The sequence below is a fragment of the Hemiscyllium ocellatum genome, chromosome 6 (genome assembly GCF_020745735.1).
Source record: "Hemiscyllium ocellatum isolate sHemOce1 chromosome 6, sHemOce1.pat.X.cur, whole genome shotgun sequence".
Lineage (NCBI taxonomy): Eukaryota > Metazoa > Chordata > Chondrichthyes > Orectolobiformes > Hemiscylliidae > Hemiscyllium > Hemiscyllium ocellatum.
The window spans coordinates 28260831-28274189 of NC_083406.1; the positions used below are offsets into that span (position 1 = coordinate 28260831).

Below are 13359 nucleotides of genomic sequence, written 5' to 3' on the forward strand. Positions count from 1 at the left end.
TGCAGGTTTTCCAGAATTGCAATGTTTTGGAGAGTGGAATCATAGAGATGTACAGCATGGAAACAGACCCTTCGATCCATGCCGACCAGATATCCCAACCCAATCTAGTCCCACCTGCCAGCACCTGGCTCATATCCCTCCAAACCCTTAAACAAATGAAATTGGATGAAGAGGTAGACTTGAGAAAATTTGAACTCAAATTTAACCGCAAATGCTTATGTTAAAAAGCATGCTTGTGACTGTTTCTGTTTATAGCATTTCAGCAGAAATTAAAATCTAAAAATGCTTCAATTTCAATGTTTAAATTAGTAGAGAAAACATCAGAAATAGCACCAACCCCTACAATGCTCGCAATAGCAGTGTTTTATGGTGCTAAGCCTTTATTGACCGTAAGGGCCTCACTGTCAATAAACTTGCGTCAATTGCAAGTTTTTGTTTCTTTAATTCACTTGGTCCGGTGAAGGTTTGAGTAAAGTGAAACTTTCTTATCACTGATATAGAATGGGTCACTACTTGCATTTCTCTATATCTACCCTCTCAAACTATTAATCGTTTTCAAGGTTGTCTCCTTTCCAGAGTAAAGAGCCATAGCCTGTTCAGTCTTTAATGCCTCCTCACTTCAGGGAGGTTGGTGTGAAGTAGCTGTTATGATGGTACCCATAAGGCTTTGCTCGAGACTCAGGGGGACATTCCCCTGACTCAGTGGCGAGTTTACGGTTAGCAAGGACGTAGCATCCTGCTACATATTAAAGCTGTAAATTTAAAATGTAATAACGATGAGCATTTCCTCAGTTTTGCTTGGAAGGCAAGCCGTTGCTGCCTCCACACAGGTCTCCAGTTTAAAAAAAAGTTCTCAATCCCATCATCAGTCATGTCTGTGGTTTTTAAAAAGGATGTTGCTAGTTTAAGGTTTTTTTTGGTTTATCTTCAACCAGTAAGTTTGCAATTGGTCAGATTGGAGCAGGAAAGGAGTTGATGAATTCAATGAGATTGATCCTACCCAACCCTTGAGGTTTAACTCTAGTTTGCAATGGAGACACCAAACTGTCCCCAGGGTATATGCCACCTCTGGATTAAGGGTTGTCTGTTTTGGCTGTAGAAGCTGATTTTGGGACTGAGCCTTTTCACAGCTGGTATATTGGCTCAAGGTTGACATTTCTTTTTCCCTCCTGCCAGTTTCTGCACTGGATAGCTTGTGAGAGTAATGCACAATGGGTGATGGGTGAATCAGTAGCCAGTTTTGCAATCTGCCTGATTTTCTTCTCCAATAACAGTAGTAAATGTAACTGTCCCAACCACATTAAGGTAATATTGAAGCATCTCTGGAGTGTGACAAGTATAATACAGAGTGCACATTAATGTCCCCAGTTATTATTGAACAATTTTCAACAGTTACTAAATGTGAATAGTGAATTCAAATATAAATGTGATCCTGGATAATGGTTTCATTGTGACACTAACATGACCATCCAACTTGATCCAAGTGAAAAGCAAATTCCCCATGAGTTCAGATCTGTCATATTTTACTCATTTCTGCATAAGCTCTTAACCGCATATACAAATAAGTGACTAAAATTTTTATTAATCGTTACTATGTTTAACTGATGCTGTAAGTGTTTGTATAAACCACAGCATTTTACCAAAACAGTGAAACTGACCAAACCATACACATCAAACATTTATTTTCGACCATCTGTGATCAAGCATTGCAAAGTTTCTGACTGTGGCCTATATTCCTGACCTTGTTTCTATAAAATGATGTTTTAAGATTCATCTAAGTACTTTATCCTTAGTATGACACAAAAAGTTAATGTGCAAGTTAAATGAGTGTACATAACATCTGAATTAATTTAGAGCTGGTTGTACTCCATAATCAGTTTGTAATCCCATTTAAAGGTGAGCATGGAAGCAGCTGTTACTGACTACCTTCTCTGCTTCATCTAACATGCAACTACAACCATGCCCTGACAGCATGATGTTTTACAATGAGGTGGGATACTGCTATTGTCAGTGTACTGCAGGGGGAAATGAGGAACACTCTAAAGGAAACCAGGATCATAAAAATGAAAAGCCAATGGGGAAGCAAACAACTTGAGAGTTACTGAAATAAGTGTCAGACACACCTGAATGTTTTCCTATAAGCTTTTATTATTTAAAATGGAAGGAAAATAAGGTGTTTTCAAGAGTGTGATGATTGACATCTTGACATTTCAAAATAACCACACAGACTATGTAGAGGCTGCAAAGCAAATCTTGTAATATCCGAGGGAAAAGACAACTGCTTAAGTCCAAACAGCAACACACTCAGTTTTCTTTTCTATTTGTGCAACAGTAAAGATCTTTTTAAATTAAATTATAACCTTAGACATCAAGTTTCGTTCTCTTTTCTGCGGTGTTTCTCTTAAACCTTATATTTGTATTGGTGCACGGGATTTAGTAGCACTAAGAATTTGATTCTGATTTTTGTTGGGAATGTCAATTTTAGAACACAACATAGAACATTACAGTGCAGGACAAGCCCTTCAGCCCTTGATATTGTTTCCACTGGTCGACACAATCAACAAGCCCATCTTACCTCTACTATTCTGTTTTTGCCCATTGGCCTATCCAATGACTAAGTGTCCTTTAAAGTTCGCAAGTCTACGACTGTTGTAGGCAGTGCATTCTATACCCCTACTACTGAGTACAGAAACTATCCCTGACTTCTGTCCTATATGAATCCCCCTTCAATTTAAAACTATGTTTCCCCCATGCTAGCTATCACCATCTGAGGAAAAAGGCACACTGTCCACCCAATCTTACCCTCTGATTATCTTATGTCTCAATTAAGTCACCTCTCCACCTTCTCCAACAAAAACCGCCTCAAGTTCCTCAGCCTTTCCTCCAAGACCTCTTCTTCATACCAAGCAACATCCTAGTAAATCTCCTCTGAACCCTTTCCAAAGCTTCCACATCCTTCTCATAATGTGGTGACCAAAACTGTAGGCAAAACTCCAAGTGTGGCTGCACCAGAGTTTTTGACAGGTGCAGTATGATCTCATGGTTCCGAATCTCAATCTGTTAACTAATAAAAACTAACACCCCATTTGCCTCCTTAACAACTCTATCAACCTGGGTGGCAATTTTCAAGGATCCATGTACCTGGACACTAATCTCTCTTTATTTACGCTATCAAGAAGCTTACCATTAGTTGAGTTCTCTGCATTTTGTGTTACTCCTTCCAAAGTGAATCCCCTCGCACTTTTCCACATTAAACTCTACTTGCCACCTCTTTAGCTCAGCTCTGCAAGTTATCTGTCTCTCTGTAACCTAGAACATCCTTCGTCACTATCCACAACTCTGCTGACCTTAGTGTCATCTGCAAATTTACTAACCCATCCTTCTATGCCTCATCCAGGTCATTGATAAAAATGACAACCAACAATGGACCTAAAACAGATCCTTGTGGTAGCCCACTATTAACTGAATGCAGGGATGAATATTTCTCGTCAACCATCACCCTCTGTCTTTCAGCTAACCAATTTCTGCTCCAAGCCAGTAAATCACCCTCCATCCCATGCCACTGTGTATTTTGTGCAATAGCCTAACGTGAGGAACCTTATTGAAATCTATATACACCACATCAATTGCTTTACCCTCATCCACTGGTTTGGTCACCTTCTCAAAGAACTCAGTAAGGTTAGTGAAGTACAACCCATCCTTAACAAAGTCGTGTTGACTATCCCTAATCAACTTCATCCTTTTGAGATGATTATAAATCCTATCTCTTATAACCTTTTCCAACACTTTACCCACCACTGAAGTAAAGTCTATAATTTTCAGGGTTGTCTTTACTCCCCTTCTTGAACAAGGGGACAACATTTGCTATCCTCCAGTCTTCTGGCACTATTCCTGTAGACTATGACGACATAAAGATCAAAGCCAAAGGCTCTGTATTCTCCTCCCTGGCTTTCCAGAGAATCCTAGGATCAATCCTATCTGGTCAATGGGACGTATCCACTTTTACGTTTTCCAGAATTGGTAACACCTCCTTATGCACCTCAATCCCATCGAGCCTAGTAGTCTGTATCTCCGTATTCTCCTTGAACCACATTTTTTTTCTAGTGTGAATACTGATGAAAAGTATTCATTTAGCACTTCCCCCATCTCATCTGACTCCACACACAACTTCCCAATACTAGGCATAATTGGCCCAAATCTTACTCTAGTCATTCTTTTATCCCTGATATACCTAGAGAAAGACTTCTTAGGGTTTTCCTTGATCTTATCTGCTGATGAGTTTTCATGTCCCCTCCTGGCTTTTAACTCTCTCTCTTGGGTCTTTCCTGGCTAACTTGCAACTCTCAAGTGGCCCTAACCAGGCATTGCCTGTTGAAGTAAAGGGGAAAAAATAGTCTGTAGCTGGACACATTTGATAAACATTTTTTAAGCACCCATGTGCATACTTGATGGCTGAGGGGGTGGAACCAAGTAAAATTGCAACGCTCTCAAGTCATTCTCCAGCATTAAGCAGCTTTCAATGTGTACAAATCCACAACAGTGTTGTGCAGCAAGGCTTTTATTTGTTCCCTTCTGCTGAGAGGCATTAGTTTTGTGTGTCTTGACTGAAGTTCAAAACCAGTACAGTAACTGACCTGTCATATTGTTCTTAAATTTTCAGTTTTGCTCTAGATCCACGTGCTGCAATTTGTTTTCATTAAACTACTGAAAATGATCTGGTCTTCTGGCCAAATCCGGAAAAAAATAAGATTAGTGAGGAAAGGAAATCTTGTATTTTTTTTTGTTTAGTGCAATTTAGTGTTGTATGTAAGCACTGCAAACTGAAAGGATGACCTCTCTCTCTGTATCAACTTTATTTACTGTCCGTTTTTACCTCGACAACAAGGCTGCAGGGTGTATGAGAAAATGTTGTGTAGATTTCTAAGGCATGTGTGGTCCTGCTGGCACGTTTATGGCATTCATTTGATCTGTAGCAACCAGAAAAACAAGGTGGAGAATACACCCTTCAGGTAAAATTTAATGCTGAATTGAGCTTTGCAAACAAAAATAGAGAGACTGGCTCTTTAAGACCAATAAAAGTCTCAGATCGAAAACATTAAATTTGCAGTTATTTTCAAGTTGTTTGATCATTGCGTATATATCTTTGTAATTAAGGCTCCTGGTGCAAGTAAGTTTTGGAAGATCATTATCAAATACAATTTGGAGTTTTCGGAGATGATCGGTTATTCATTGTATCTTGGAAAGGGCATTTAGCACACTCTGGCAGTCTAAACAGTCTGCATGCCACAGCTTTTGTCTCTGAAAGTCTTATGTTTTTCTAGCCTTCAGGTTGTTAAGTAATGTTTTTCTCTCTCTCAGTAAAGGAGCTTTTGCCCTCTTCTACAGAATGCGGTGGCCAGTAGTGCATGTTGAACAGGAATTTTGTGGTTCATTATGGGAAGTTTTGTTCCCCATGGTGTGAATTATCCTGAATCACAGATATGCCACAACTCTGGGGATGGCATTTGAGATTGAAATTTGGAGAATAAGGTTAACTTATTTCATTTTAAAACGGCGCAGATTTTTTTGCAAGGTGGATGTGCATTTCAGGAAATGAATCCAGTCTAGAGCCTTAACGTATCTATCAGGAAATGCACTGGGCACTTCTAAATGATTTGGTTTTTTGGAGTTTTTCAAAACTTGCTGAAGAGGAAAATTGTGTTACAGATTGTTTTGTGTGTGTGTGTGTGTGTGTGTGTGTGCTAAGTCAGCAGTCTTCAGTGCACATTTAAATACTGTATTTGGTTTTGACATACCATCGCCATAGCATGCAGAAGAATAATAGTCTCTCAAATCCTTTGAACATTTCACTTTTCAGTAAAAATTGAAATAGCTCACTTGTCTTTCAGTGGGGAAAAAAAATCCTATTTGGTTGCAAAGGTACACAGCCATATTAAGCGTGAGTGATTTTTCTTATTGAATGATTGTAACAAGACTTTTGTTTATCACACTATATTTCAAGCCAGTGTATGCTTCTCTAAATCACTTTTTTTTAAAAAATTGTCAGAAGTGCTATCCTGATGAGACATTAAACTGGAAATCTCATCTGCCCCCAGTGGAACTGTTGGAAGAATTCTTGGTTACCTGGCCCATCAGTGATCCTTCATTAATGTCAGCAAAGCTGATTTGTTTGTTGGATCAGTAATTGCTGTCTGAGAGACTTTAAATAAATCGATTGCAGCATTTGTCCATGCTGACTCTTTTCACAAATACTCTGTGGCTGAGAAGTGCTGTGCAGGATTAAGGTCATGCAACACTCCATATACTGTAAATGAAAGAGGGAAGACAGTGAAAGGGTTTGAGTTTGAAGGTATGTGAATAGGAAGGAAGGAAGCAGTGTCTTTCTGAGGGGCACAGTGGGCAAAAAGCATCCTCCTGAAGATAGTACCTTTCTCCTCTCTTCTCAGTCTCCACCTTTTCTTCCTTTTGTTTCAAACATCTGTTTTTTTTGGACAAAATGTATTTAGTCTCTCACCTGCCCAAGTCAATCATTCAATGGCATGACTAACATACTACTTGGATCGTTTGTGCTTTTAACAAGCTGGTTGGCACTTATTTAGTTACATATAGTGGTGAAGATGTTCATTTTGGTGCTTGCCCGACCCCTTTTCATAAGGATGCATTCAGGGCTGAGTGAGAGGGTGGTCGGTTAGCCAGCCAACCTCTAGGTGGGTGGGCAAGTATGTAATACTTGGTCCTGAATCTGATACTGGAAGAAATATTATGCAGTATGACTACAGTAATTTTGTGTGCTTCTGTATCTATGGCGCACACAATGCATGTCTTACTGATGATACCCCTATTATGGCAAAACTGTACTATTTAATTCGCCAAGCCGTATCTTAGGATATGTACTAATATGGATTTTTAACTTCGTATTTCATTTGTTCTATAGCAGTATTTTTACTGCAATTTGTTTTCAAATGTGCTTGTGGTTAATTTTTTATGTAAGAAGCTGTAAACAGTGAAGCCCAACAGTTTTAAGTGACTTAAGTTTTAGACTAGTTGCCCTGCTGGTATGTAGTAAGCCCGACTCTGCAATAGTTACCATTTTGAAAGCAGAGTCTTGGCTTTTGAGATATTGAAGGTAACAAATCCAAATCCTATTATTTTTGTATTCATTATTAGCAATGACAAGAAAGCATTTTCTATATTCTACAAGGCACAAAGCACCTGTATTGGATGCACTGTGGACCGGCCATATCAGACTCCATCCCACGTTACCTATTAATCCCTTTTTTTCATGAAATGCCATTTGAGGTTAGACATGAAGTAAAGCATAAGCAATTCGATTGAACACTTTAGTTCTTAGCTCTGCTCTGATTTCATCAGTATAGATTTATGACTCAGTTTGTTGTTAGTTGGAGTATCAGGGTTTCCACTGGAGTGTTTTCTAGCTTATCTTGCAAGTCGTCACATGAATTGCATGTGGAGTTGTTTTGTTTTAAACAGTCAAAATTCCCTCCGTGTGCAATCCATCAATATTCACCAAAAATGTTAAGTGAAGGAACCTCTGAATTTTTACAGAATTTCATCTGATCTGACTGTAAATGCCACTGTAACCAGTTCATCATGTAAAACTGATATCACAGGATGCAGAAATATTACTGGAATTATCAATTTTGTTGAAAATTTAGTAGCATTGAGTTTCTCATTCCAAACTATCTTTTATTTGAATGGCCACAAGATCTTTGGCAGGGTTTTGTTTTAATTTTAGATTTTCCTTAATGGAATTTTAAATTGGAACTGAATAGAAACATTGTATATAGGAATGTCTGAAACTTCTGTGGCATGCTTGTTTACTAATATGGAGTTATCTTCCATTCTTTCATGTGTTAAGATGATCTGTTCTCTGCTGAAGTCTCTCGATGCTGCCTGGCTTGCTTGTGTTCTCCCAGCCTCCTCCTCATCTACCAATGTCTCATGTTGGGGCAAGGTTGTGTCTTGTGCATTTCTGTGGTTGTTGAATCATGAATTTTTGTATTCCTGATACTACATCCAACCATTTTATCATAGCATCACCCAGTCATCATAGTACTTGTATCTAAAATACATTTGATTGTGATGTTTCATAAAGGGGTTCAGTAGGCTAGGTTATGATATTGTCCCAAGCAGCTTAGGGTTGAAACACCACCATAAATTGGCAACTTGTGGCTGACATACATACATTCGCTCCACTAATAATCCTCTGTCACTGATGTCATCTTCCATTTCTGTCCTCTCGTTTAAATGTACCTTGTGATTACAATGTACATAGAGTAATTGTGAATGAAATGTTGGTGTAATACTCTGGGGTCATTTTGAAATTGTGTAAAATAGATGATCCACAACCCTTTTTGTGTCACTTTGATTTTGTCAATTGATTGCAAAGTTCCTCAGATCTTTACACAACGATTGGCTATTGGTTATTGGTTATTGGAAATGGTAGGTTCAATAAGATTTTATTTTAATGAAACAAATGGATATTCTAATGACACTATAGGATCATGCCTAAACCAAGATTGCATCAACTATTTCCAAGTACAGCTATAATCTTCCTCTGCATTTTATGTAGATCTATAAGTGGTTATAATGCTGTTAGGATTAAGAAGATTAACCAGATATTATAACTGCAAATAGCAATTAATATTATGTAAATAAACAACTTTAGATGATTAGGCGATGTTACTTATGTTCCCTTAATGATTTCACAAGGGTGGTTGGTCAGTTTGAAATAGAGGCAATTCTCATTCCATTTTTTTATTGGGAAGTTGTCTCATTCATGGAATTAGACTCAGACCTAAAAGTCAACCTGGTGACCAATCTTTAATGTGATTTCACGGCTCTATGGTGTAGGAATAGTGCCCCTACTTTGGGCCAGGAGGCCTGGGTTCAAATTTCACTTGTTTCAGAGAGAAATGTGACTCCAGAACATTTTTATAGAGGCCTGAGTAATGTGAGCTATGGTGAGATGTGTGGTCTAATTGGCCGAAATCCAGTGAGGCCCAACTTGATGATCAGATCATTCTCCCCATTTTTTTTTTAAATGCTTTTTGCAAATGACTTTGGGCAATCCTCGCTGGCTAGTGGCAAGTTGCCAACTGATATTCCTTAATACTTGTTAAGGACCTTGTTTCAGACTCTGCACAGCTCATTAATATTCTGGCTGTGATCTTGCAAGCTCAGAAATGATATGTTGGTGAAACTAGGCTTGATAGTTTGCTTGCGGCTTGCCTCAAACAGCCTCTATGTTGGGCACTCTGCGCCTTCAGTTAAGGGCACATTTTGTATCATTGGACATTGGCATCTGATGTATCAGCTTCTAAGATCCCGCCTGTGGTGTTTCTGGTCCACTTCTGGAATGCTTCTCCTTATAGCTCAAACCCTGCAAAATAAATTTTAAGTTTTGCTTCTATGAAAGTATGTAAAATTCTTTCTTTTTTGCATCCATCTTCTAGGGAAAACTTGTAAGTATACACATTTGTGGAAAATTTCCAATGCATGGGAAATAACTGCAATAAATTAGGATGCACCAATTTTTTTTTGGAAGTATTATGTTTCATCTTCATAAATGGACTTTGTTCTTGAAAGTTGAGATACTATTCAACAATTGGTTATTCTTTGTTTCTTGACCAACTGTTCAGTGAGAGTAATGTTCATGATTTCCAGGGGAGTTCCTTGTGGAATGGAATCCAAGAAACTGGCCAAATCCACTCCTTATTGGCATATCACTAGATCTGTTGGTTTGTTTATAGTGTCCTAGTCTTCATAGAATTTAAATATGTAAAATAATCAGACCATTTTAACTACAGATAAATGCACTAGCTGTTCTCTGAATCCCATTTCATGAAATCTCTGGCATTAAACCTGCTACTATACATGTGTGAATTTTGGCTTTACAATTTTAAAGCAATGAAGGAGACCACTTAGCCCGTTTATCCCCACCCAGTGCTGATTATTCAACAGGAGTTGTCTTGAAACTAAGTTCATTATCTGGTCTTTGTATTCTTTTTATGTTCTACTTTTTTTTCCCTATTTATCGATTTCTCCCTGCAGTTTTGGTGAAACATCAAAAACACTGGTCCTATTTTCTTTCTGTACAGATGCTGTCTGACTTGTGGAATATTTTCAGTTTTCTGGGTTTATTTCAAATTTCCAGCATATGCAATATTTTGTTTTTCCTATATAAGTGACATTTATAGTTTCTACCTGTTACTTCTGATCAAGCACTTCTTCAGTTTGAATATCAGAGATGGATTTTGGTTTGTATCACTCTCCAATGTCTCAACTCCAACTGTTCGACATGAACTTGTTTTTGAAAAATGATGCATCTTAAAGGAAGTGATTGAGCTTTTAATGAAGTAATGTGCAAAGGAAATGCCTTTTTTTATGCTGTCCATGCAGAATATTGGTAATATTGCTACCAAATAATTAATGTTTGATTCCTTTCATTCTAGGGGAGAAGCCTTACAAGTGTACCTGGGAAGGCTGTGATTGGAGATTTGCACGTTCTGATGAACTAACTCGCCATTTCCGTAAACACACTGGGGCGAAACCCTTCCAGTGCACAGTGTGTAGTCGCAGCTTTTCACGCTCTGACCATTTAGCCCTGCACATGAAAAGACACCAGAACTAGAAGATGAATCCTCCCTGAGGCTGATGTTCATTATGCAAACAAGACATTGTTTCCCAAACAAAATACCAGACAACCATTGTGTATATGGTAATCTCGCTGTCAGGTCTTCCAATATTTCTGTATAGAGAAAGGAAGTTTTGATGTAAAACACAGGCTTGATTTAAGGGTTTAAAATTGGAACCCTGTATATTTTGTACATATTCACTGGGAATTATGAGCTGTGTTTAATTAGAAAGCTTTAAGAAATTTCTAATGAGAATTAAATTTTTCTTTGTTTTAGGTTTTCTTGATGTATAAACTAAGCTCGCGTCCATTTCATAGACACACTTGCACTACCGTGTAGTTGATTAGTACTGGTATTTACATCTGCCAAGTTCACAGCATTAAACCTTTTCTTTCTAATGTTTTGACCAAAGCACTGAATGGTCTTGACAGTGTTTAGTAAATGTAGCCAAAGACATTGGGGGGGGAGAAAAAAAAAATCCCACAAAGGGCACAGTGTGAACTAATACAGATAATACTTTCTGCTGAACCCGAAGGGAATTTAACCTCCTCCTTTTAATACTTGAGGTTATCAAATTGCTTTATTGAAGTCCTCATCTCATCAGCAAGATATGGGGTGTTGAATTTAACTGTATAACTACAAAAGAAACTGGCTAAGGCAATTAATGAGATAATAAATGATAACACAACTGCAGAATCTGCATACATTTTGGGTGCTTTTCTATAATCAGTGAATGGAAACTGGATTTTTGGCAAACTGATTTACTCCTGACTTGACAGGATCCTTCTTCTGAAATTAACTTTCAAGCTCTATGATGTGCTGTCATGTGGCCTGCCCCACAGTAGGAAATGGGGTTTGGCCCTGTTTTCCAAAGTCCTTGTTTTAAAAGTTGCAGGAAAAGAAATTCCTGCAGTTTGGGAGTCCTGTCCCAATTTACTTTTCTGCCAGTTCCATGTGTATTTTAAGAATGTAATTGCTTATCTGACTTTGTATTTACACTTCAATTTTAGCATCATCGTGAGGCTAAAGCTGGTATGTAAATATAGCCAAAAATAGCATGTAGACGCATTGGAAATTCCCAGTGCCTTGTGGAATTGGATTGATTCTCCAAAAGGCTGACTGTTGAGTGTATAGTTATTTTAGCACTCCATTCCAGTTTGAAACTACTGCAATAAAGATATTTATATAAATATATAGATACTGTACAGACAGTGGCACTGCTGCTGGGTAGAACATCTCATTCTGCACTCAAATCGTGAAATTTCTTGTATTTTATATATAAAGGATCTTTGTTTTTTTTTGTTTTTAAAAAAAATTGACGTGACTTTTTTAAAATTTCTAATACACCTCCTCCTGTATTAAACCCGATCAGGAATCTTTAATAGTTTAATTTAACCACACTTAGGCTCAGTACCGTATGTTGAAATCTTCAAAGCAACAGTTGTTTCATACTTGTAGTTCTGTTGGGGGGGGGGAGGGGGGGGAGGTGTTGTCCCTTCTGAAGGTGTTTTGTTCATTTCATGGGGCTGGCTGGAAAGCAGGAGAGGAGGTAGTGGAGTTTTTGTTTCCAACCGTTATTGCTATAGTGCTGTAACTCTTCATATGTATTGTAAAATTGGTAAAATGCTTTTCTAGTCAACTCGGAATATTATGCATTTGAGGTGTGGCAATTAATATTAATAATGGGCTGTGCAGGCTTGGGCTGGCTGATTTAAAGAAGGCATTTGAAACCATAAGCTAATCTCCACTGGGATCTGACTTTTATAACCAGAAAATGCTGAAAAGATAATTATCTTTATTTATTTCTAATCTTTAAAATGGCTTTCTAACAGGATCGTTTACAAATCTGTTTAAATTATAGTGTTCTTCAGTGTAATGGCTTGGCAAGAAAAGGCAGCAAGAACATGTAAATAGCATTAAAGGATGTATATAATTTTATAAGATGCTGCAAAGTTTATACTTTGAACAAAGGGGCAAATGTGGCTGCGTCATTTTTGCCTCAGCTTGATTTTTCTTTGTTTCACTGTATTTCCTTTGGGTTTTGTGGTTGTATTAACTTTTGACAACTGGCATTGAATAGAAGGAGAAAGTTTGTGTTTGGGGGGGATAAGGTTTAAAAAAAACTTCAATAATAAAATATTTTTAAAATAAAGACCATTGTCATTATTCTTGATTCATCGTTCCTACATTCATTCGTGTGCTTGCATAAGTAGTTGGCTGTAAAGTAGTTTTGAAATAGTGAATAGTTATAGAAATTCATGTCTTTTTGTAATCCCAACATTCAGATTTGTCATGAGCAGCTGCCAGACTAAGGGCCATGCTGGTCCTTCTAAATTCAATTTTGTTTTTGTAAAAACAGCTAAACACATGGTTACTTTTCCCATTTGTTTTGGTTTGGTTTGGTTTCTCTAGGATAACTGTATAGTTAACTAGATTTTTTTTTAATAAGCATGACATGCTTTGTATCCTGGTGAGACATAAATGTCAAGACCTTAGTGCAATATCTGTAGTTAAGACTGATTTTCTCTCTCTCTCTCTCTCTCTCTCTCTCTCTCTCTCTCTCTCTCTCTCTCTCTCTCTCTCTTTCCCTAAGCCTATATTTAGATTTAGATTAGATTACTTAGTGTGGAAACAGGCCCTTCGGCCCAACAAGTCCACACTGACCCGCTGAAGCGCAACCCACCCATACCCCTACATTAAC

The 13359-nt window shown here is 37.9% G+C and overlaps 1 protein-coding gene across 2 annotated transcripts in view; it reads left to right on the plus strand.

Moving 5' to 3' along the window:
- LOC132816390 (Krueppel-like factor 5) overlaps positions 1-12782 on the plus strand; it is a 32472-nt gene extending 19690 nt beyond the window's left edge. For both annotated transcript variants that reach the window (XM_060825888.1, XM_060825889.1), the window contains exon 4: positions 10476-12782. In XM_060825888.1, coding sequence (XP_060681871.1) covers positions 10476-10654 — 179 coding nt within the window. In that variant the 3' untranslated portion in view covers positions 10655-12782. The remainder of the gene's footprint in view (positions 1-10475) is intronic.
- The last annotated feature ends 577 nt before the right edge of the window (positions 12783-13359 follow it).